A 23,040-nucleotide genomic window follows, 5' to 3' on the forward strand; every position below is an offset into this window, starting at 1 on the left:
CCAACCAGGTGCAAATCATAAGTTCTAATATGTAGCAAAAACAATCTCAGGACTATAATATAGTATACTTTCCGGATTATAATACCTTATATTTTTATAATCATGTTGCGTTATCAAAGAATAGGGATGGGAATCCTCAAGTGTTCCAACTAGTAAGAGAATTTTTTTTTTGGCCACACACCGTAGAATTGTGATTACCATTTCGTCTGATGCAACCTGATTGCGCAAGATTTTGTAGCCAAGTTAAAAGAAAATTAAACTAGTGGATGTATGTTACGCCAAATTGACGAGCGGTCAACTTTGGAACAGGCGAGCCAAGCAATTGTAGGTTCCCTGTCCACTAGAAATGACTGAACACATCCAACTAATTAGAGTTGCACCCCAAAAGCACTTGTTAACAAACCTGATTTGACAGCCTAATGGTAAGACACGGTCTGTTTGTATGTTTAACACGGTTACGTTAACAGCTACCGGTAGAAGTAGTCTAGAACCACTAGCTGACTAACACAATCCAGTGAATCAACATCTTTTTCCTTAACGGCCATGTCGATGCCGTACCATCAAACAGGGGTACGCCTTGTGACCTAGGATCCCATGTCTCCTCTTGCGTCATCTCTCCTAAACTTTGCTTAGAGGCTATTATCTCCATTTTCCTTCACTCGAAGCTTTGAATGTTGATACGCGTCTCTATTATGTCATTGTCTTTGTAGTTGAAAATTACTAGAAACATAATCACTTAAAGAATATTTTTCATGATGATTTCACTTATACTATTTCCATGTGACGATTTCAAACTTTTTTTTTCTAAACTTTGACTACACATGCCTCTAAACTTCATCCGTGTGAGAGCGAAGATATAATCTCTTCCTTTCTCATCTGAGCGTTGAGAGGTTGGTATTAGAATAGGCAGCATTATCGCGTTTCACTGTCTACTGACAATATAATAATCCAAATGCAGAGGCCTTTTAAAAGTTTTAAACTCGTGTTTTTTTTTGTTTCAAAAAGGAAAAAACTTGTAACTCACCATTTCTGAAGAAGATCGGAGGAGACAAAAAGAAAGCACAGAATAACGCGAGGTCTACGTCAGTGGGAGGCATCCTTGGGTTGGTATGGCGACAACACCCTGTCGTGGCACAAAGGGGGCAGATCACCTCGCTACCTCTCCGTCTCAGCTACCCCTCGCGCGGGTATTGAAGAAGCCACGAGCCCACGATGCGGCGGCGACGTCGGCGCGCGTCCGCCTGCTCGATCGATCGCTGCCTTGCCCCCGCTGGTCGCCTCGCTCGTTGCCTGTAACGTCGGCGTCCGATCCGACCCAACAAGATCCCTCCCTCGACAACTAATCACGCAGCAACTTGTGCCCTTGTCACCTCAACGCCTGCTCTAGGCTCCTAGGCCATGCTTGCAACAAACCCCTACGGCTCTGGAGGCTGTACAGCCCCGAACCGAACCCCTACGGTCCTACGGTCCTCGGAGAGTACTAGCTTTCGTCCTCGTCCTCCGCGGCTCCCGCTGCGGAAAGCAAGGGCTGGTGATGCGCGCGTCGCTTCACGGTCGTCGTGGCCAGCGTCTCCGAATGATCAAGCCGCAGCGCGAGCCGGGGAAGAAGCGAAGAGGCTGACGGTGCGGCGGCATGCTGGTATTGGTACGTGGATCACGATCATCAGGCTGTTTTTTTCTTTTTCTTTTTTGATGATTTGATTTGATGATTGGAACGTCAACAGGCTGGGTTCTGGTTGAGGGTGATGGGCTTTTCGCCAACGGCCAACTAGGAGCATTCACTGCTGATGCCTCAGGCAGGCAAGTAATTGATAGAGCAGGCAGAAACGTTGAACAGACATACAGACATACTGTGCGCTACTACCGTTAGATGTACTAGTGCTCTTGGTGTGGTATGATTCTCCATTAAGAGTTCTCGGGGGGGGGGGGGGGGGGGATGAAACGATCCCACATTAAGAGTTGACGTATTGCTGGTCCCTTGGTGCAGTTGCCGAGGCCCCTGGCAGTCTCAAAGGAAGCACACGGGTGTTCTACATGTGTAAGCAATGCGCAGAGAAAATCAGCCCTCCAGACTTCGTTTTTTTTTCAATGGAAGGCAGCTTTGATGTAAAAAAAAAAGAGACTACGACGACAGTCGAGTTCCAATTTCCAAACAACCACCGTGTTGCGAAGGGCGAGCGCGCATCGCATCTCCGACCGTTGACGACGATCTCAGCCCCGGCCGCTCGTATCGAGCTCGGCACGGCGCCGCCACCTCTTGAAGCACCGCGCATGGCACAGGTAAACGACACCGACCCTGCACGCAGATGGCGGCGTCGGCGGTTGGGGATTCAGCTGGTCGCGCGGGCCACCGGGATTTTTTAGGTTAATTGGATTTATATCATTATAATTTTCATGTTTAAGAGTTATACCACTACTATTCAACATATTACAAACATATCATTACAATTTCACATTTCTCAAAGATATGTCATTATTTACCCCTTGAACATGTTTATAAAAATATCTACACCAAAATGCTCTCTATCTTCTTCCTCTTCACATTACCCATCTGCCCTCTCCTTCCTCCCGTGGCGTCCAGCTCCTCTCCCATCATCTGCACGACTGCACCGACCCCCTCCGTGCCCTACAACGCAGCGTTAGTGAGCTGCTACAGTTGCCCCGCAGGCTACAGCAAGGTCGCGCAGGGGCGTCCTTAGGGGCATGCGACCTTTGCGACCGCATAGGGCTTCTAAATTTGAAAGGCCCTTAAAATATAAAGTGTATTTTCTGTATAGTAATATCGGAGGTTTCAATTTCGTTAATTTGCAGTCCAATTCGTAGCAAAACTAGATCCAAATTGCACCTAGAAGTCACACATCGTATTCCTAATTGTCGATAGTCCGACGTCTGTCCTTCCGCTCGGCGGTCACAGCGGTGCTCGACTCGATCACCGACACCAAAGGCAAGACCGACGCTGCTTCGTCTCCTGTCGCGCACTGACACTTGTGCCTCGCGGAGGAGCGGACTCACGCCTGGAGGTCGCCGTCACGGTGTCGAGTGTCGACTTGCTGATGTCGGTCGCCAAACATGAGTCATGAGACATCCACAGGCTATGGTCACTTCTAGATGGCTATGGCAACCTAGACACTACTGTCGTGTTGTGGCTGCCGCGGCCAGCGCCAAGACACCGAACCGAGTAAAACTATTGTTACTTATCACTATTATTTAATTTTATTAAGTTACTATGGGCTCATCTTAATACTTCTCACTGAGCCTCCGGTTTGGTCGGAACGCCCCTGCGTCGCGTCAGTCCGGCTCCTCCCCGTTCTGCTCCTGTGCCGCCGCCGGTTTGTCCGTGAGATGCGACATGGAGATGCACTTATCCGCGCGATGGGCCCTCCATCGATATGCAACACAACAACACAGTGCAAATCCAATCGGCCACCAGTCAAGAAGGGGGTGAGGTCAAACTTGAAGGTGAGCTCTCCAATCGATGGAGTTAATTACCACGCTAGTGGCGAGTGCACCGGACAAGCTATTTCCGCAGCTCTCAGGAGAATCTCATCTGCTTTGTGTGTGTCAGCGATGGGGGTCATAGGATGGAGGGGGAAGGAGGCAGCGCCATTGGTGGCGGCCGTCATCTGCGAGGCGATCGAGAGGGGCGCGAGCGCGAGGGAGTATGAAGAGGTCTGAAGCACCAAATCTTGGTTGAGGAATGGCGACGGAGAGGTGATGGGAGGAGGAAGATGAATAGATGATGGGGGTATTTCTGTTTAGATATTTTTATAAACATCTCGAAGGAGTAAGTAATGACAATTCTTCAGAAATGTGAAATTATAATGGTATATTTGCAATATGATAAATAGTAATAGTATAATTTCGAAGTGTAAAAATTATAATGGTATAAACCCAATTAACTCATTTTTTTAGGGTTGAGATTTGAGACTTAGGACTTGAGAGAAGAGGGATTATTTGGGCTTGGGCCATGGGGATCCAACTCTCAAGCTCATGAGGAAATAGGCCCATAGTTAATCTCTTGCTCTCTATATGACTAGCAGGCCACTCGACTTCGCGTGGAATTTTGTACTTCAAAGCACCGGAAGTATCTCTCTCTCAAAAAAAAAAACACCGGAAGTATATTTGTCTCGAGGGTCCCATTGCTGCAAGAAAAAAAAAACCACCAAGATTCAGGCACACGTCCCAGGATCTTCGGGTACTCTCGACCATACAGGACCCACATTGCAGGAATTTTTTACTGTATTGCTGATCTTGCTGGTGCGGCGTTACCGCGTCGTCTTTCTCTGTCACCGAAATATTCACATTCACTCACAGATAAACATAACTAAACACAGCACAGGTGAGAATTTGGTTAGTTCTAATACACAACGAAAATTGATGCGGTCTTGACGAATTGTTTGGTTTATAACACAATGTATTCTTTGTTCATCTAAACGGTGAATTAAACTGTTGGACCGTTTAAATTGTCTAAACCATCTAAACAGAGCTGAGTTAAACATGATTAAATGAGTTAAATGACTATTTAATTCAGAATTTAGTCAATAGAATAATTACAACTACCACAATCATTACAATTTTTTTTGAAGCACCCAGGAGCATTGAGGAATCATGTAAGAACTCAGTTGGGCACCCACGCTGACCGCGCGCTCAACGCAGATAGACTGCTGAGAAATCCGAAGACGCGCCTGCCGGAACTTACACACACCTATACACACTCACGCACGCCGGCACCTCTCTGGGGAAAATCCCCGATGCGACACTCGAGCCGTTCCACACTGGGATCGAACTCGAGTGGGCACGCTTCGCACCGAGAGCGATACCACCGCGCTACGAGCGCGTTCGCGCAACTAATTAGCATTGTAAGTATGTAAAGTGTTGTGGGATTTAGACTTCTTCAAAAAAAATTATTTGCTAGAATGCTTACCTTTTACATGAAGTATATTGACATTTATATACATAAATATATATGTTTTAGTGTTACTATACTAAACCGTTTAGACTATTTAACTCTATCTAAATACCATTTAAAACAGCCTAAACACTAAATAAAGAATGACCCACAGATTACGTTGTATTCGAATTGTGTAATGCATGCTATGCTATGTCATCGGTCCACAATAAAATGTGACATAGCCTGAGCCTGTCATATGGTATACGATATGCCCAATTAGTCACGATTCATTCAAATTTATTTGTTTCAAAAAAATTTATTCAAATGCACAATGCTAAAATAATCCTACCATAACCTCACTACAGTGCAGAGAAAGAGCATGTAACCTAGTGATTACAAGAGTCTCGGTAGCACCCGAGGTCCTGGGTTCGACTCCCCATGAGAGTGAATATTCTGAGATTTAACGACATTGTGCATTCAGTGGTAGGCGACGTTCTCGTCGACAGCGATGCGTCTGTGGTGACTTTGTCAATCTCAAAAATTTGCCGGCTCAATCTTCGAAGATTTTCGTAGAAATAGAGTTTGCGTACGTGTATTCATAGGGATGTGAGTATGCGTGCGTTGTTGTGAATGTCTTAGTTGTACTATATAATTAAAAAAAACCTAACTACAGTGCATGTGCATCGCATTTTGCAGCTGCCCTTACATCTTCTTCGCGCAAACTAGATCGGGACCTCAGAAGCAACGCCGTACCGATCGAAGCACGACCAAAAAAATCGAGGAAAATTCGCCACGAGTCTCTGCCTGGTCCAAGCCGCCGCCCCCTCAAATCCCTCGTCTCACTTCGCACGCCACTGCCCGCGACTGCGAACCCGATCTCGATTCGATCCCCCGCTTCCATGGCGGCCGCCCTCTCCTCCTCGCGGCGCGCGCTCCACACCCTCGCCCGCCGCCGCCGCCTCCTCCACCCCACCCCCTCGCCCGCCGCCGCGCGGCTCGTGTCTCCCACTCCCGCTCCCGATCCCATCCCGAGCCATTCCCCTACCCACTCCTCCCGCTTCTTCTCCATCGCGCGCCCAGATGCGAGGCTGGGGCACCGGATGCTGCCTCCGCCGCCGCAGCAGGCGCAGCGGCTCGTGGGCGGGGTCAGGTCGGTGTCGACCCGCGGCGGGTCCAAGCTAGCGCCGCTGGGGCAGGGGGTGAAGGGGCTGGGGCGGCCCGTGGAGGCGGCGAGGAGCGCGGTGGCGCGGTACCGGGAGGCCGTCGGGCTGCAGGTCGAGGCCTTCTGGAGGCGCAACTACATGATCCTCGTCGGCGCCGGGGGCGTCATCGTCTGCATCGCGCTGTGGAGGATCATGTTCGGGATCGCCAGCACCTTCGTCGGCCTCTCCGAGGGCATGGCCAAGTACGGGTTCCTCGCCCTCGCCACCGCCATTGTCGCCTTCGCCGTGAGTACCATTCCCTTCGTGTCCGCCAGTCCGCCTAACTATCATACGCTTGTGTGTATGTGGTGAACTGGGAAATGAGAATGTTGCTCTGTTGATGGTTTCTGGTTGGTTATAATTAGGATATAAGTTGCCCTGCAGTTCTGGTGGTTCAGCTTGCTGTACATGAGCACATTACGACTGTTAAGCCTATAGTTGTCCTTGCCCCACCGGGTTTTATTCATGATAAAAAGAATTAGTGAACTGCACTAAGTGACCATTCCTGTTGATCATATGAATGTTGACGGTATCCTTGATAAAAGCAATACATTCTATAGATGATATGATTGAGCAACATGCCCGAATGTTATGTATCATGCTAAACACGCTTAGATTCTCTTCTGGCCGTCTGGGATGTGCTGTCGCATTTTTGAACTACATCCAATTACTTTGATTTTGTACTTAGTTTGCTTAAGAACCAATTACCCTAGATATGCATCATATCGCAAGCACCGTGTTTTATTCAGTTTTGGTTTGCCAAACAGATCCACAGTGCCTAATTGGCTGAGTATTAGATGGGAATTTACCATGTGGATGTTATGCTGACAGCATCTTACCATGTAGGGAAACAGTTAGAGATCCTATAACCTGCAAGATGATCTTATGAATAGCAGATAATCATGCATCCGGTGTGCTCATATTAGCTCTCTGCCATCATTTTGTGTCATTTTGGTTTCCTGCAGCCTAATCCAATTAATTTATGGAGAAAATGCGGAGTCTGACAGTCTACTCAGCTGCAGCAAACATAATATGAAATGTCTGAGAAGTGTGAACGTTACTGCAGAGTGTAGAGTTCATGTTAATTGGAATTATTGTTTTGGTTTCCTAACAATATAGCCTGTTGCTAGTTTTTTTATGACTAATGTTTGGGCTCACTCTCAGCTGTTTTTATCATGTTGAACACTCATGAAATGATGTCATTGGCAATTTAAGGATCTGAGTGCAACTTTACTTGACAGATGATGCCTCATTTTTTGGTGGAGCAAATTATATTAATTATCTGTCTTTGTCTTATAGGGTATGTATGCACGTGCAAGGTTGACGATAAACCCTGACAAGGTTTATCGGATCGCTATGACAAAGCTCAATACATCTGCTGCAATCCTTGAAGTCATGGGTGCACCCTTAACTGGCACTGATGTCAGAGCATATGTTATGTCTGGAGGAGGCCCTAAATTGAAGAACTTCAAGTTTAAGCTGGGTGGCAAACGGTGTTTCCTCATATTCCCCATCAAAGGATCAGAAAGAAGGGGTCTTGTAAGTGTTGAGGTCAAGAAGAAAAAGGGACAGGTATTTGAATTATATCTGACAACTTATAGCAACTACTTAAGTGTGCTAGAGAATTTCTGATGCTTATATATACAAATTATGACGAGACCTGAGGCCTTTATGGAACAAATAGAAGTTTGGAAAAATGGTCCTGTACAGAAGCAGAATTAAATGACCCTTTTGTGCTTCTTCCTTAATGATAGAAGTCAAGCAAAACTGCTTTTTCTTCAAATTCACTGGCAATATTTTATGCCTGCGGAGAATTGTGGGCAACTCTTTTGTTGAAAACTTGAAATGAATGACAGTAGAGTGACAGGCAAATTTTGCACATGGAGTTAGTGATCTAAAACTCTACTTCTAGTATTATTTGAAGAAATCTTATGTATGATCCCAACTTGCTTCAGACAGTGAGCAGATGTGGATTGCTCAATGACGGCTCCTTTTCTTACCTTGTCTTAATCCCTTTGCAGTATGACATGAAGCTACTAGCTGTTGATATACCAATGGAATCAGGGCCTGACCAACGGCTATTCCTTGTCGGTGACGAACAAGAGTACAAGGTGGGTGGAGGCTTGATATCTGAGCTGCGAGACCCCATCTTAAAAGCTATGGCTGCAGAGAAGGAGTTTGATTATCTCGACGAAAGAGAGGACGTGGAGGATGAACGCAGGGAGCGTGAGGAGGCAGAGAAATGGCAACGAGAAGAGGAGGAGGAAGCATTGAGGCGTGAGGAGGAGAGACTGCAGGAGGAAGCTGCAGAGCGGAGGCGGCGGGAGGCGGAGCATCTGGAGAAAGCTTCTTGACATCGCCTGTATCAAATTTTCACCTTGTGCATTGTTTTCTTTCCCTTTACCCCACAATGTAGCAATCGGCCTTCCCACAGCAAAGAGAAGATTGCATCAGAGTTTTCAGTTTTCGGTTGACAGGACGTCACCACTCACAGCATGTTCGAGAAAGTAATAATTTTGGCTGCTCTGCAATGGATTACTTGGGCAGCACCGTAATTTAGTGGATGATTAATGGTTGCCTTTTTGCTGCACATCCGGTGCCATGGGGATTGGGATGACCTTAGGCCCTGAGCCAGTTTACCTGCTTGTAGGCATGTCGCTTGTTCTACTTAAGCGGTAGCGGTTATTAAGCTTCAAGGTCGTTGTTGAATGCCTACGACAGGATGGTTACCTTTAAAAAATGCGTTGTTTTCATGAGCGAAATATTGATGTCGCTCTCGTTGCAATGCCTGGAAGTGCTCAGACTGAAACCTGGAGCAACGCCACCGTGCGCCCTCTTCGACGCCCTCCGCCGTCTGCATCGCCGAGCCCGCCGTGAGGTAGGCCACTCCGCCCCCGTTCCTTGGCTGCCCGTCCCAGTGGCTTCTCTGTTGGAGGGGGTGCGTTGCGAACCGCAGGCAGGACGCGCTCACGCTCGACGTGCTCGAGGTGCCGCAGGGGGTCCGGGTCGGGGTTTGTCTGGGATAAGAGTCACTCACCAACTGTCCACCTTGTGCGTTGTTTTCTGCTTCCGTTCCCTTCACTCTACAGTTCAGCAATCAGCGTTGTTTTCTGCCGCGAAGCTGAATTTGCGATCGACCGGATGTTCTCGACCCAGCGGTCGAATCCGCGACACGCGCACAACCAGCTGTCGCATCTTCACACGTGCTAGGTCCCACTATCAGATTCTCCCTCTTCTCATTTCTCCGTCCCCTCAGTTCATCGTTATCCTCTCTTTTACCACATGTCCTGCTGGCTAGTGCATCCTATTTTCTTTTGTCAGATCGCGACGCCCCAAGAAGCTCGCGGTCCCGGCGGCGGAGCGCGGCTACGCATGCAATTTCGGCGTCTCGGCCAGGAGCAGCGAGGCTCCACGCTGCTGCAGCGGCCAATGGCGTCCTGGCCAGGAGTTTGGGTGTGCGGACGCGAGGGCAAAAGCCCCAACGGTGCTTGCCCCCGGCTGGGCGAGCGGTGGCTAGCTACAGCAAGCTGCTTGTCCGCATTTGGAGTGGCAGGCAAGCAGGAGCCACGGTGACACTCAATTTTTTTTCTCTCTTTTTCTTTTTTGTCTGTAAAGTTTTTTGGTCTAACTTTTTTTGTTTTTTAAGTTTTTTGTTTCATATTTATTTCTAAAAAAGTTATATTTTCATAAAAATATTATATAAAGTTATCTTCTCATAAAATTGAATTTTTTTTTCAAAAAAGTGTGTATGTTATGTTATATTTTTTTATCCAAATTTTGTTTCAGTTTTTAATTTGAATTTTCCCCTAAATTCTCTTTGATCGATTTTTTTTGCTTCTATAAACGTGCATTGTATAACTTTTCTTATATTTTTTGTTTCTAGGAATTTATTTTTGTATAATTTTGTTACATAAATTTGTTATTTATTTCTGTTTATAAAAAAATATTATATAAGTTTTGCGCATATGTTTTTTTGCCATCTTTGATGATGGTGGATTGAGGAGCGGTTGGTTTTGTGCAGGGTGGGGCGGGGGACCTGTCACGCCGTAAAATGAAGAACGGGAGAGCGTGCGAGCTGCGTGGGACCCAAAAATAATGGGCGAGCACAGTAAAAATGGGATGTCAGACAACGTGGGACGGCGCTGGTCGGAGATCGACCGCTTCAGGGCCAAGTTACGGACGACCGTAAATTAAAAAAAAAATTAAAGCCAGGAGCGCTGCGGCATCTCTGCTACTAAAAAGAGGATAAGGATGATGTTTTTTTTTGTCTACATCTCTGGTGCCATCCCTTAGTTAAGCCTCCGACGGTCTTGATTTGCCCGTTCGAAATCGCATTCGCATCAATCAACGGTTACCCCCAGTCCGCCGCTGACAGAAACAATACGATAATCACGGTCCCCTCCTTTTATCGCGCCCGTTCGATTAGGGCAGCCGTCGCCATGAGTTCCCGACGACGCCGGTTTCGCGATTTTGTTGGAGCATTTAGGGTACGAAATTCGGCCGGACGGAGAAGATGGCGGCGGCGGCTCGGTCTGCTCAATGGGCAGCAACGTCCGGTTGGCGGCGATGTAAGGAGGCGGAGGAGGTGCGTATCTGTGAGGGGAAGATCGTGGCTGCCTCGGGTTGGTCCAACTGCCGGGGACCAAGGTGAATCGACTCGGCGAACTGTGGTGTGTGGCACTCGGCTTGCTCTGCTCCGGCGACGACGAGGCTCCGGTAGACGGTTTGCGACGGGATCGATGAAATGGGGCCGTGATGTTGTGGGAAAGGCCGATGCGGTGGCGATTAGGTGCGGCCGACGTCGAACACAGCGAATCGGCGCACGGGGGCCAGCGGCCGTGCGCTCGGCTCGTGCAGGCCTCTCGGGCGGCGACGGGGCGCTGCTAGCTGCGCGCGGGCGGGCGGCCGAATCGACCTCAACACCGTCGAGGGGGGAGGATGAGAAGGAGGCGGAGGCGCCACCGGTGGAGAGGGCGGGGGCCGCGGTGTCCCTGGACCTGTGGCACGCATTAGCGGGGCCGTCGTGCCGCTGCCGCGGAAGGGCAGTGCCGTCGTGTACCTGCCGCAGGGCCACCTCGAGCACATCGGCGGCGACGCGGCGTCTGCGGCACCGCCGCACGTCTTCTGCCGTGTCGTCGAGGTCAACCTCCACGTGAGTGTTAGTGTGCGCGCGTGCGCGTGCGCGTGCGCGGCACGGCTTCGGTTGCGTAGTACGGTGCCCGCAAGCGCAGCTCGAGGTATTGACTGATAGAGAGATTTGTTTTTGTGCAGGCGGACGGCGCGATGAACGAGGTGTACACGCGGGTGTCATTTCTGCTCGAGGATGAAGAGGCGGAGAGGCGGGCGCGGGCGCGGGAGGATGAGGACGCGGCTCGCGACGGCGAGGGCGGGGGCGCCATGAAGCCGCTCGCGCGGACGCCCCACATGTTCGGCAAGACGCTCACGGTCACGGCCTCGGACACCAGCACGCACGGCGGCTTCTCCGTGCCGCGCCGCGCCGCCGAGGACGGCTTCTCGCCGACCATATGCTAGCACTGAAGCTCTCCATTGTCATGGTGATTTAGTGTTCGCTTGGATTACTGACTGTGTTGGGTTTGGCGATCGCAGGACTAACAGTCTGCAGATCGAGGCCTCAGGAGCTCGTCTCCAAGGATCTGCACGGCACTGACTGGAAGTTCCGTCATATCTATCGAGGTACGGCAGGAGAGTTTCATCACTGATTAAGCTTGGCTTCGTGACTGACTATGAGCTGTACCGGTTATGTGCATTCTGCTTCTTTGTTACGATTCTCTTTGGAAACATGGGTTCCATTTTCTTAGCATAGCATGTTATCCAGGCTTGGCAAGTGATGAGACTCTGCTTAATGGGATTGCTTCAAATGTGCTCACTGGGCCTCCATTTTCAGACTTCAGTAGTGAGTAGTGACTGACCAAACGCCAATTTGGTTTTATTTCGATGATGAACATAATCGAACTACACTAGATTGCAGGTTACAGTATTTGCATTTGCTTCATTTCAGTCCATAAGCTTAAGCACATTTTTGAATATATGTATCTCAAAGTTAATCTAAACTGTCATAAAATTGACTAATTTTTAAGAAATGATCATGCAACTTGCATTGCAAACAGCAAAACGGTTTCTGAACATATGAGATTACGTTGATCATCCTATTCGTTCCATAGGTCAACTAGATACAGGTATAAGAATTCAGAAGCTAAATCAAAGTGTTCTATGCTCTAGCAGTATTTGACATCCTATTCATGTTTTTCTGTCATGCATGTTGGCCTCTTGATTTGGTCGGAGAAGTGATGCTGCTCTCTGCTCCCCTGCTCCTGACTCGATGCACTAGGAGGTTAGATGAGTCTTTCCATAAGTTGGATCATTTGTCTTCTCTCCCATTTGATATCCTTGCCTTTTGTAATGCTTTTCTTTTTCCTAAATGAATTTTTACTTTTTATTGCAAAATATAGATGCAATAAAGTTGTAGCCCACATATTCAAGTAAATGTCCAGGAAGAACTCAAATATGTCATACTATGAAACAATAAACCAATGATATACAATAGGCTCGCAAATAGTATAAATTAGACTCACAAGGTTTACGAGGATAGATGATTGGATGGTCATGGGCTCACATACAGCACCAAACCATCTCATTATCTATATATTTCATTTCTGAATTCTAATTGAACGAGATGTTCATTGTTCTCTGCCAGTCCACCAATTGAATCTATCATGTGTTTACATGAGTTTTTAGTTATTTGCTCATTACTACCCATTTTTTTCCTGCATAAATTTGGAATATAGAAGAGAAAAGTTAGCAAGGAGATAGGGGAGCTCGTTGCAGCCACTGAGCTCACGAGGTATGTCTGTCCGACTTGCAGATAGCATCTCCAAAATGATCCAAGTATTCCACCCCATTCAACAAGTTGACTATCTAACCACCAGCCAAGATCTGTGTCCTGGCCCTGTGACCATCCTCAAACATTTGTATGTACAACTAAATATTTTAAAAAGTAAGTTTGTATATGAGTTTAGACATGAATATATACATGAATCATGCATACCATGTTTTTTTTTTGTTGTGAAAGGGGGATATATTAATAAAGTAGCACATTATATTCCTGGAAACTTACAACAAGCACCCTGGAGCAACTGAAATTTAAAGATGGAGTCCCCCTATATCGAGGCTCGCCTCTGCTCCACTGGCCGCCGGCGAGGGTCGCCGGACCAGAGGTCGATCCACCTTCCCCCTCCCTGAGCAAGCCCAAACCTTGGATATGCTGCAAGAACCAACGCCCGGAACCACCTCCAGCGCGCATCGTAGTCTCTGAACGAGCATCAGCCACCCACTCACGGAGGGAAGAAGAGTCCGCTGCCGTCGCCATCGCCGCCGAAGACAGGAACCCCAGTCCAACGTCACCGCACGAAGTAACAACGCAGACAAAGAGCACATCCCCAGGGATGCGAGAGGGATCCACCCTTCTGCAAGGAAGATGGAAGACAGATCTGGAGCTACCGCCGTCGGAGAAGCCGGAGAAGACGAAGCATCCACGCCAACAACCGCCAAAGACAAAGCACCACGTATATACACTTCTCACCGACGGAAGAACCATCAGGAGCAAAAGAAGCCGCCATGGATATGAATTCACCGCCGTCGCCGCCACTGAAGACGACCCAACCTCGACATCAAATCCACCGGCAAAACCTAGCCACCTAGCACAACCCTAACCTATACTAGTAGCTACACCTACGCCGGACGTCGATCCGCTCGATTCCAGCCGCCGGAGGCGGGGAATCGGCCGGATCGACGTCGGAAAGCAGCGACGCCCCTGTTTCGCCTCTGGAGAACTGTAAGAGTACCGTGACGCAGGAGCGAGCATACCATGTTTTTGCAATCAATGGTAATATATAAACATGACATTTGATGAATCCCAGTGAAGAAAACATGATTTTATTAAAGATATAGTGTATTTAGATTGTTGTCGCCCGGAACATAATTTTATCACCCGTAGCAACGCACGGGTAAGATCTAGTCATATATAAGAAGGAGAAGAAAGCTGATAGGCGATTCACCATCGCCATTCACAGCTTGTTCAATAAATTAGTAGTTTTGCTGCCCCTCAGCGCATTACTTCAGCCTTCAGGGTGCACTGTACGTACTCCACTCCATATCTGTTTTGCCGAAGAAGACCTCAGCCGATGAGTCTTACTAACTAAAATGGATTTCACTTTCAGCACTGAGGCTGTGTTTAATTTCTCCAAACTTTCCATCACATCGAAATCACATCGAAACATTAAATATAACAAATGACTTATGCATGAAGTACTAAATATAGGTAAATAAAAAAACTAATTGCATAGTTTTGATGTACGTTGTGAGACGAATCTTTTGAGCCTAGTTAGTTTATGGTAGGACAATATTTACCACATACAAACAAAAAGTGCTACAATACTTTTCGCAAACACTTTTCGCATATTTTTTCAACTAAACACAGCCTGAAAAGGAAATATTGACGCTACGCTTCTTGTTGAGAAGCAGGGAAAACTGCTCATCAAATTGCTGGCGGGCTACACGACAATAAAATGTGGCGTGCTACACGACAATACAAATACACTGCAACTTATAACGCGTTTGTTTTAGATCCAGTCCAGGAAATTCAAGCATCAAAAGAATTTGCGGGAAGACTGCACAAATTTCGCAAGGTACACGACGATCCAAATGTGGAGCAGTGGGACTTTACTGGCTGTCCGTTTCACCGCCAGCTAACGCACACTTCTTAAAGAACGTCATCATCGCGCATTGATGACTTGATTATTGCCCCCTAATGATTCCACGTGAGCGCATCACGTGTAGAGATGGCAGCGGATCGGGTTCGGTGCGGGTATCCGCGGGTTTCGGTTTTTCGGGTTTCGGGTTTGGTGTTGGTTTTTCGCCCGCGGTTTTCAGGTTCGGGTTTGAGTTTGGTTTCGGGTTCGGTTTCGGGTTTTGGTTTCCACCCGTGAATATCCAATGGATATCCGAAATAAATTATTTGGAATTAAAACTCATGTTTTATAATATGTTAATGATAATTTGTTTACTTAGATTATTAAATTTATTGAAAGTTGAGTCATGAAAATATTTATTATTTGTTGCATCTTGTTTATTCATGTGAATATGTGTATATTTATCTGCGGGTTTCGGGTATCCATTCGGATTTCGGGTATCCATTCGGGTTTCGGGTATCCGCGGGTTTGGTTTTAGTGATGGATTTCCACCCGAATCGGTTTCGGGTTCGGGTTCGGGTTCGGGTTTCGATTTCGAGTTTCGGTTTTGGGTGCACGGAGACTCCACCCGATCCGAACCCGACCCGTTGCCATCCTTAATCAAGTGGAACGCCAAGCATGAGGAGACCTGCTCCTGCTGCATTATTGACATCATCCATTTTTCCATACACTGATAAAGTATCAGTATAGCCAGCTTCCCTTCTCCCCCAACTCCGGCGGCGGCGCGAAAGGCTTCCCGTCGGTCTCCGCCGCTCTTTTGGCGCCAAATCCATCCGCCGCTCCCGATTCCGGGCCTTCCAGGTAAAGGAATTCAATCCTCTCTGGACTCCAGTCCGATCAGATCCATACCTATCTGCTAATCCACGCCCAGTTCTTGCCTTCTCGGGACCTGTTTTCCCCCCTTTCTTTCTTGTTCGTGCAAAAGTTTCATGGATTCGTGATGTTCTCCGTTCCTAGATTCGGCGATTCCGCGGATTGGTGGTTTCAGTTCGGGACTATTAGAGTGGATTCGGCGATCCTCAATAGTTTTTTTTTAAAAAAAACTCCTGAATAGTAGGCAGGTTAAACCAGTGTTGCGTCTATCAGGGTTGTGGGTTGTAGCATAAAGAAACGGGGAAATATTGACTATTGCCATGAGATGATTTTTTTTAGCAACTATGGGATGATGATGAGAGCTAAATTGTATGGTTGGCGTCGGAGGCGATTACAAATTCTGGACCTACCACTCTAGTTCAACGTCGGAGGATCCGTTTCCGTTGAGGCATCGATGCATCAACCACCGTATCAACTAGGACTTAACCACTTTATGTGGTTGATATGTCAAGTAGTTGGTCACAAAGTCGGTCCTTGGATCTTCACACCAACAGATGTTGGGAGGTCGGATCATGGTTGTGTAAGGATGGTATCTCCAAGTAGGACTGTGGTTTGAGCATTCTGCTGTACATGTCCTCGATCCTGAGAAGCTTTTTTGTTGATGGTGGCTAGCGCTTATATTGTGAGCATCTCGTTGGTTTTCTGTCATAGTTTCCTGTTTGAAAGAGTCTGATGGAGTTTGCAGTTTTGCCAGGTGCCAACAGTTGAGAATGGTACTGAAGTGCCTGAGGAGATGCTGCTGTTGCAGTGCAAAGGTCAGCTTTCCTGCAAAAACACTCAACCCAACCTAATCGAGTACTACGTACTATGCATCTGCACGTGTATAGTACATATTATGTCTGTGCTTCAAATTCACTATTTTTGCTGCTTGATTCTCATGTTTCTCTGCCCGGACTGCAGCACACAGATGGCGAGGACAAGATTGATTTCGGAGGTAGCAATGTTCATGTCATTACTAGCAAAGAAAACTGGGACCAAAAAATTGAAGAGGCAAACAAGGATGGGAAAATTGTAAGTAAAACGAACTTGTGGTCATAAGAGAAAACATATATATGTTCTGAAGTTTCTCATGGTGCATATAATTCTGATACGTGGGTTCCAGCCATCTAGATCTAATTTTACTTGACAATAAACCACTTTCTTTTTATATGGAAATAGGAAGCTAGGACACCACATTTCTTTCTTTGTTTGTTTTTTATGATAATGACACAAGCAGCTCCAATGTATGCATATGTGGAGGCTGTATCATTGTTCATAAATCTGTATCTCAATGGAAAACCTGAACTACTTCAGCTTCTTTTTTTGTGGTCATTGATGTTGAGGTTTGAATTCCACTCTAGTATGTTGGTATGAAAATAGAGTTGTATGGTAACATTGAGACCATTTTGCATTTAGCCTTGGTTTGCTATCTTGTGCAAATTGGAACATGACATTTTGTATGGAGTCCTTTTCTAGACACATTTAATCCAGATAGTTCAATAATGAGCAGGTCCCATATCAATTACCCTACAAACAATAGGAGTAAGACTTTGCCCTTCGTGTTAGCGCTTAGTGGTGCCCACTTATTCTTTTACACTTTTACTTTGTTACTTTCTGCTTATTAGGTTTTATTGCTAAAACCATTATGTACTTATTTTCTATGAACTTCTGAAAAAAAAACTAACATTGTGGTCAGCCCAGTCACCATCTTGGTCAGGGAAAATACATTAACCTATTGACTTGATGTTTCAAAATATATTTTAGGCAATGAGCAGAACTTATGCTTATAAACTGAATTATGATATTACTACCATAAGATAAAGGTGCTATTTTTTCTCCGGATATTTTGCAGGTGGTAGCAAATTTCAGTGCTTCCTGGTGTGGGCCATGCCGGGTCATCTCGACTGTTTATGCTGAGATGTCGCAGACGTACCCACAGCTCATGTTCTTGGCAGTCGATGTTGACGAGTTAATGGTAGCCAATGTTTCATCAAACCTTATTCTTCGTTTTCATATGCAAGTGGTGTCAGCTTCTGTGGGCTCCCTGTTGTTAAAAAGATATAACGCAGTCATGTCTTCTTAGACTTAGACTGACATTTTCCCCATCTAGAATGCTGATTCTATGATCCTGAAGTAAACCAAAAGTCAAAATTGTTTCTGCATCACTGCCCGTTGGTGTTCTGTTCAGAGATTGCATCGTCGTACTGACATGGATAATTGGGCTACTCAGTCTTACAACATAGGAACAATTGACAGGCTTTGAAATTCTAGTGTCATTTCTTATCTGAACTGTGTCAGGCCACTACATACCAGTGGCGAAATCATTAATCGATTCCTCCTTTCTTTGTTTCGTCTCGCAGGAGTTCAGCTCGTCGTGGGACATCCGGGCGACCCCGACGTTCTTCTTCCTGAAGAACGGGCAGCAGGTGGACAAGCTGGTCGGCGCCAACAAGCCCGAACTGGAGAAGAAGGTTGCCGCGGTCGCCGGCGACCGCGACGGCAACGGCGGCGCGGTGCCTGACGCCAAGTGACAGGATGACGGGGAAAGCTATTCATCGCGCGCGCGGGTGGGAGCGGAGCTGTCGCAGAAGGCACTGTTGCTGCCGCCGGCGAGCTAGGAGAGGAGGTGGAGCGACTGCCGGTGATCTGGAGGAGTGGGGAGGGGGAGAGGGTTGGCCGGAGAGGGGTGGTTGGTGGGCGGAGCGGCCGCCGGCGAGGTCGCCGGCGGCCGGGGTGGTGGAGGGCGGCGGCGGAGTTTAGGGTTTCGGGTTACCTGGGTTCGAGGGGAGCTCCATGGTCGCCGGCGATAGAAGAGGAGGGGCCCCGGGCGGCGGAGGACGGGCGGCGGCGACGGTTCGGCCGGCGGAGGGCGAGGCGGCGCGGGAGCGCCGCCGGCCGGGCGGGGTAGGACCCCCGGTGGGCGGCGGCCGGCGGCGGGGGCGAGAAGAAGCCGGCGGCGCGGTGGCGACGAGCTTGGTTAGGGTTGGCGGCGGTGGAGGGCGGCGGCGGAGGCGCCGGGGGCGGCGCCGGAGCCGGGGGAGGCGGGGGCGGCGGGGGAGCGACGACGGAGGCGCTTCTGCGATGGGTCGTCCCCAAGTCGCAAAGCGCGACATATAGACGCCCCCCAGGATGACGGTGTGGGCGGATATCATGTCGCTTCTTTTCCGCCCCGTTGCGTAGCCGCATTGATCTGTGCGATACCTTCCCCGATGTGCAGACTGTACAGCTCCTTCTTGGTGATGACTGATGACGTAAGCATGTAAGTATTGGTTTCTGTGGTAGCAACTGGTTGCAAGTGCACACATGAGTTCATTGCGTTGCTATTTGTATACTGGTGGTCAAAGAAGCATCCAAGTAATTATCCAAAAAAAGAAGAAGCATCCAAAGCTGCATGGGCATGATAACTTTCTGAGGAGAAGGGCGACAGGATTTAGTGGGCCGCTGACCATCTGTAAAGGTTGGTAATGGGCCGGATTACTAGAAAGAGGCCGTCAGGTCTTGGCCCATGGCCATCCGCATGAACCCGTCGTAGCTTTTTTTTTTCCTTTTTTGGTTGAAATTGCGCCGTAGCCTGCTTTGATTGTCAGAAAAAAAAGAGAACATTTACACGTAATAAATGGCGCCTGTGTGGCGCGTGCTAAATTTGATGGACATGAATGAATGAACGAAGCGATGGACGTGGTGGGCCCGACAAGCTGCCAAGTGCTCTATCGATGTCTACGAGCGTATTCCCTCCATCTAAAAACAATGCAAAATATGCAACTCTCGCTTTCAAGGAGGCAAGGAGTTAAATAATTTTAAGTCTAATCAAATTTATATAAATATGGAATATATTTTTTATACTATGTCTATTTGAAGATATAAAGATTAATATTTTTTATCATAAATTTAATTAAATCTAAAATTGTTTGACTTCTAAAAAATCGAGAGTTACATTACATCCTATCCTACTTTATAAACGAACGGATGGAATACGCGCTAGAAAAGCTGGACCACGTGCGCTAATCTCAATTCTCAACCGCGCGTAGCCGCACTAGCAAGCGGGCAGACATAGGATGGCAGACACAGGAATAGGATGATAGGACACCAAGGACACGACGGCGCTGCGTTTTCACGGTAGCCGTGGAGGTGGAGCCCCCGACGGGGCACGGGGAATCTGTTGGGTCGGGGCCGGGCGGCTCGCGGAGGCAGACGAGCGGTGTGGCGGCGCCCTGATTTACAGTTGATGGGTGGGCGTGCCGGTACCCGACGGGATCGGCGCAAGCGAGGGGAGGCTGCAGCGCACGGCGGCGGGCTCTCCGTCCTCTCGAATCAAACGCGGCGGGAGCAGCAGCTAGCAGGGAACCCGGTCTCGGTTCGCACGACATGAACGGCGCGCGTCGTCCCATCCCAACCGGCTCGGGTGGGGTGACGACTGCTGCGCGCCCCGGCTCGCGCGGCAGGGATCTCGAAAAAGTTAATTTCTTGAATGTCATCAAAATTTAAGACAATTTTTTGAATGCCATCAAAATTTAGATCATCCCTTCATTGCCACTAAAATTTTACTTCAATCTCCTCAATGTCATTCCGTGAGTTTGCTGTTAGAGTGACCGTTAAATGAGGACAAAAAGACGTTATTGCCCTTGTAATATATGGATGGCGGCGCACCTCCCATGGTGCTGCGCACGGTCGTGGGCGGAGCTTCTCCGAGGCCAGGTCGCCACAGATCGGGCTGCCACGACGCCCCTCCCGCGGTTCTTGGGCGCGTGCACGGATGAAGGGGGCGGTGCTGCAGGTTGAGCACACGACACGCCGCCGCGTGGGCGCATAGGCCTCCTCCCCCAACCCCTCCCTCACCACAAGGGCGCCTCCATGTGGGTGCCGAGCAGGGGTGTCGCCAGCCAGGGCGCCGCCGGCCCTCCCTCCCTCCCCCCACCCTAGGGCCCGGGACGCCCCCGCGTGGGCGCCGAGCAGGGGCGCCACCCAGCCAGGGCGCCAGGGCGCCGAGCAAGGGCGTCGCCAAGGCCCCCATGCGCCAAGCAGGGGCGCCGCTGCATGGGCCTCCTGGTGGCGGGGGCGTCGCCCAGCCATGGCGCTAGCGCCGAGTAGGGGCGCCGCCGCATTGGCGCCGAGCAAGGCCGCCGCCAAGGCCCCCATGCGCCGAGCAGGGGCGCAGCTATGTGGGCCTCCTGGTGGCGGGGGCGCTGGTCTGGCTTCGAGCGCCCTCCTAGCGGCGTGTCGCCGACGCGCATGGGCGGAGCCGAGGAGGCGTGTGCGGCGCGTGCACCGCGGTGGGGAGGGAGCCGTTTGCTACAGTGTTTTCACGGTTTTCGCTTGGAATCTAACGGAAATGACACTGAGGGGATTTGAGTTAAATTTAAGTGGCAATGAAGGGATGAGCTAAATTTTGATGACATTCAAGATATTAGCTTAAATTTTGATGGCATTCAGAGAATTAACTCATTTCCAAATATCCCGCGCGCTGGCCGGCCTGCCCCACCGAGAGTCGTGGGCCCCCCGGGACCTGCCCGCTGGCGACGCCCCACGGCCCCACCCCATCTCCCGCGCCCGCCGGGCAGCGCCGCCGGCTCGAGAACGCACGGTCCACCGCTCGGGGCTTCAAGCTGCACCACCTAACCGTGTTCCCGAAACTACCCTTGCGATTGCGAACGTTCCGGGGTGCGAGGAGGGGAGAGGGGGCGGGCGGGCACGTAGCGGCAGCCTTCACAATTTTTTTTAGGATCGATTTTTGTTTTGAAATAAAACCTTCACGAAATCAACAGGCCTTGTTGCGAGATCTACTTTTTGTCACGTAGCGCTCACGTCCTCCTTTCCGGTACGTACGCGGCTAATCATGTGCTCTCGTGTGTGTCGCCTACTAATCTTCAAAGAGAAAATAGTTATTTTGATCCTTTAACTTTATTGTAAGGGTTAAATTCGTCCCTCAACTTTTAAATTGGTCAATATAGTTCATCAACCTTCATATTAGAGTCATTTCCGTCCTTATATTGATATTATACTCCATAATAACATGAGATAAGTGCCAAAAGTCCTTTTTACCCTTGCTTATTCTTCCCCTCCTTAATTTCCACTCTTCAGGCGCCCGCAATACAATGCATGGATAAATAAAATTCTATGTTCCCAATTTAACACTTGTGATGTTCATCTTCTAAATGCATTGACGCTTGTGCCACTACACTAATTTGCTTGCATTAGCTAAATTTTTTTTAGTAATAACAAACTGTTGAGGAATTTAGAAGGGAAAGGAGATAAAGGTAAATAGGACTTCTTGCATAAATCTCATATTATTATGAAGTATAAGATAACACAAGGATGAATTTGGCCCAAAACTAAAAGTTGAGGGACTATATTGGCCTATCTAAAAGTTGAGGGATGAATTTAACTCTCACACTAAAGTTAAGGGACCAAACCCACTATTTTGCCATCTTCAAATAACCAGATTACATGCATTATTTTCAATTATCCAGATTCATGCATCCCATAAAAACTACCAGCAATACTCTGTTACTAATGGGTAGTCCACATTATATTATGTGGACTAATATAATATGCAACCAATGTTTCTAGTCGTTGGCAGGTTGGCTTAACAATCACCAAATGTCACTTATTGCGCTTGGATGCAAAACATACCAGCGACAGAGATGTGTGTGTCGAGACAAGGATTGTATTATTCAACCTCATTGATATTGAATTTGCAGATTTCTGAAACTTGAAAACGATCCTCCGGGCCGTGCATTTACACTTGCGGATCTTGAAGCAACAGGCTACACCAGGGGAGAAGCTACGTATGAAGTAGTGGGTGTCCACCTGAAAAACAAAAAGTACTTGTTACAATCAATTTTCCACCACTTAATGCACCCTGCAAATTTGAAGCCATGCATCCATGGCTGTGTTTAGTTCCCATGAAAAACATTGCAGCGCTGAAAAATACTGTATCATACTGTAGCACTTTTCGTTTGTTTATGGTAAATATTGTTCTACCATGACCTAACTAGCCTCAAAAGATTCGTCTCGCAACGTACATTAAAACTATACAATTAGTTTTTTTATTTACCTATATTTAGTACTCCATGCATGAGTCACTTGCTATATTTAATGTTTCGATGTGATTTCGATGTGATGGAAAATTTGAAAAATTTGGAGAAGTTTAGGGGTCTAAACACACCCCATAAGACCAAGGGCAAGGATTCTGCCCACTCTCCAGCGAAATAAAAGTCCAGCGTGGCTTGGTAGCAACATCGGGAGCTGCGCAGCACCACATGCATCCAATCCAAAGTAGCTCTGCAGCGCATTTACCGGACGCCTGCTTGGCATTCTTTTTCCTTTT

General features: G+C 48.2%; 2 protein-coding genes and 1 long non-coding RNA gene across 7 annotated transcripts; all 3 read left to right on the top strand.

Annotated features, from left to right (window-relative positions):
• The first annotated feature begins 5,643 nt into the window (after positions 1-5,643).
• Positions 5,644-8,683, top strand: LOC120705876. Its single transcript, XM_039990410.1, has 3 exons — positions 5,644-6,339; positions 7,393-7,665; positions 8,115-8,683. The coding sequence occupies exons 1-3, from the start codon at positions 5,791-5,793 to the stop codon at positions 8,445-8,447; spliced, it is 1,155 nt and encodes a 384-aa protein (XP_039846344.1). The 5' UTR covers positions 5,644-5,790; the 3' UTR covers positions 8,448-8,683.
• A 1,843-nt stretch (positions 8,684-10,526) lies between these two features.
• On the top strand, positions 10,527-13,156 carry LOC120705878. 2 transcript variants are annotated; one of them, XR_005688091.1, is made up of 3 exons: positions 10,527-11,245; positions 11,365-12,445; positions 12,900-13,156. It is a non-coding gene; the product is annotated as an uncharacterized LOC120705878 (long non-coding RNA). The 2 variants fall into 2 exon arrangements; XR_005688092.1 differs by lacking the exon at positions 12,900-13,156 and having other exon boundaries at positions 11,365-11,787; positions 11,930-12,861.
• A 2,329-nt stretch (positions 13,157-15,485) lies between these two features.
• On the top strand, positions 15,486-19,044 carry LOC120705879 (thioredoxin H4-1-like). 4 transcript variants are annotated; one of them, XM_039990412.1, is made up of 6 exons: positions 15,486-15,662; positions 16,420-16,489; positions 16,635-16,745; positions 17,566-17,688; positions 18,074-18,247; positions 18,842-19,044. In XM_039990412.1, the coding sequence occupies exons 2-5, from the start codon at positions 16,445-16,447 to the stop codon at positions 18,242-18,244; spliced, it is 450 nt and encodes a 149-aa protein (XP_039846346.1). In that variant the 5' UTR covers positions 15,486-15,662; positions 16,420-16,444; the 3' UTR covers positions 18,245-18,247; positions 18,842-19,044. The 4 variants fall into 4 exon arrangements, with proteins under 4 accessions (XP_039846346.1, XP_039846345.1, XP_039846347.1 ...); XM_039990411.1 differs by having other exon boundaries at positions 15,488-15,662; positions 16,429-16,489; XM_039990413.1 differs by lacking the exon at positions 15,486-15,662 and adding an exon at positions 15,717-16,356.
• Positions 19,045-23,040: the final 3,996 nt, after the last annotated feature.

Source organism: Panicum virgatum, chromosome 5K, assembly GCF_016808335.1.
Source record: "Panicum virgatum strain AP13 chromosome 5K, P.virgatum_v5, whole genome shotgun sequence".
Taxonomy (NCBI): domain Eukaryota; kingdom Viridiplantae; phylum Streptophyta; class Magnoliopsida; order Poales; family Poaceae; genus Panicum; species Panicum virgatum.

Coding starts and splice junctions, on each gene's coding strand:
- LOC120705876 (XM_039990410.1), top strand. CDS start 5,791: ATGGCGGCCGCCCTCTCCTCCTCGCGGCGCGCGCTCCACACCCTCGCC. Junction 6,340..7,392: donor CCGCCATTGTCGCCTTCGCC/GTGAGTACCATT, acceptor TTTGTCTTATAG/GGTATGTATGCACGTGCAAG. Junction 7,666..8,114: donor TCAAGAAGAAAAAGGGACAG/GTATTTGAATTA, acceptor ATCCCTTTGCAG/TATGACATGAAGCTACTAGC.
- LOC120705879 (XM_039990412.1), top strand. CDS start 16,445: ATGGTACTGAAGTGCCTGAGGAGATGCTGCTGTTGCAGTGCAAAG. Junction 16,490..16,634: donor GCTGCTGTTGCAGTGCAAAG/GTCAGCTTTCCT, acceptor CCCGGACTGCAG/CACACAGATGGCGAGGACAA. Junction 16,746..17,565: donor CAAACAAGGATGGGAAAATT/GTAAGTAAAACG, acceptor GATATTTTGCAG/GTGGTAGCAAATTTCAGTGC.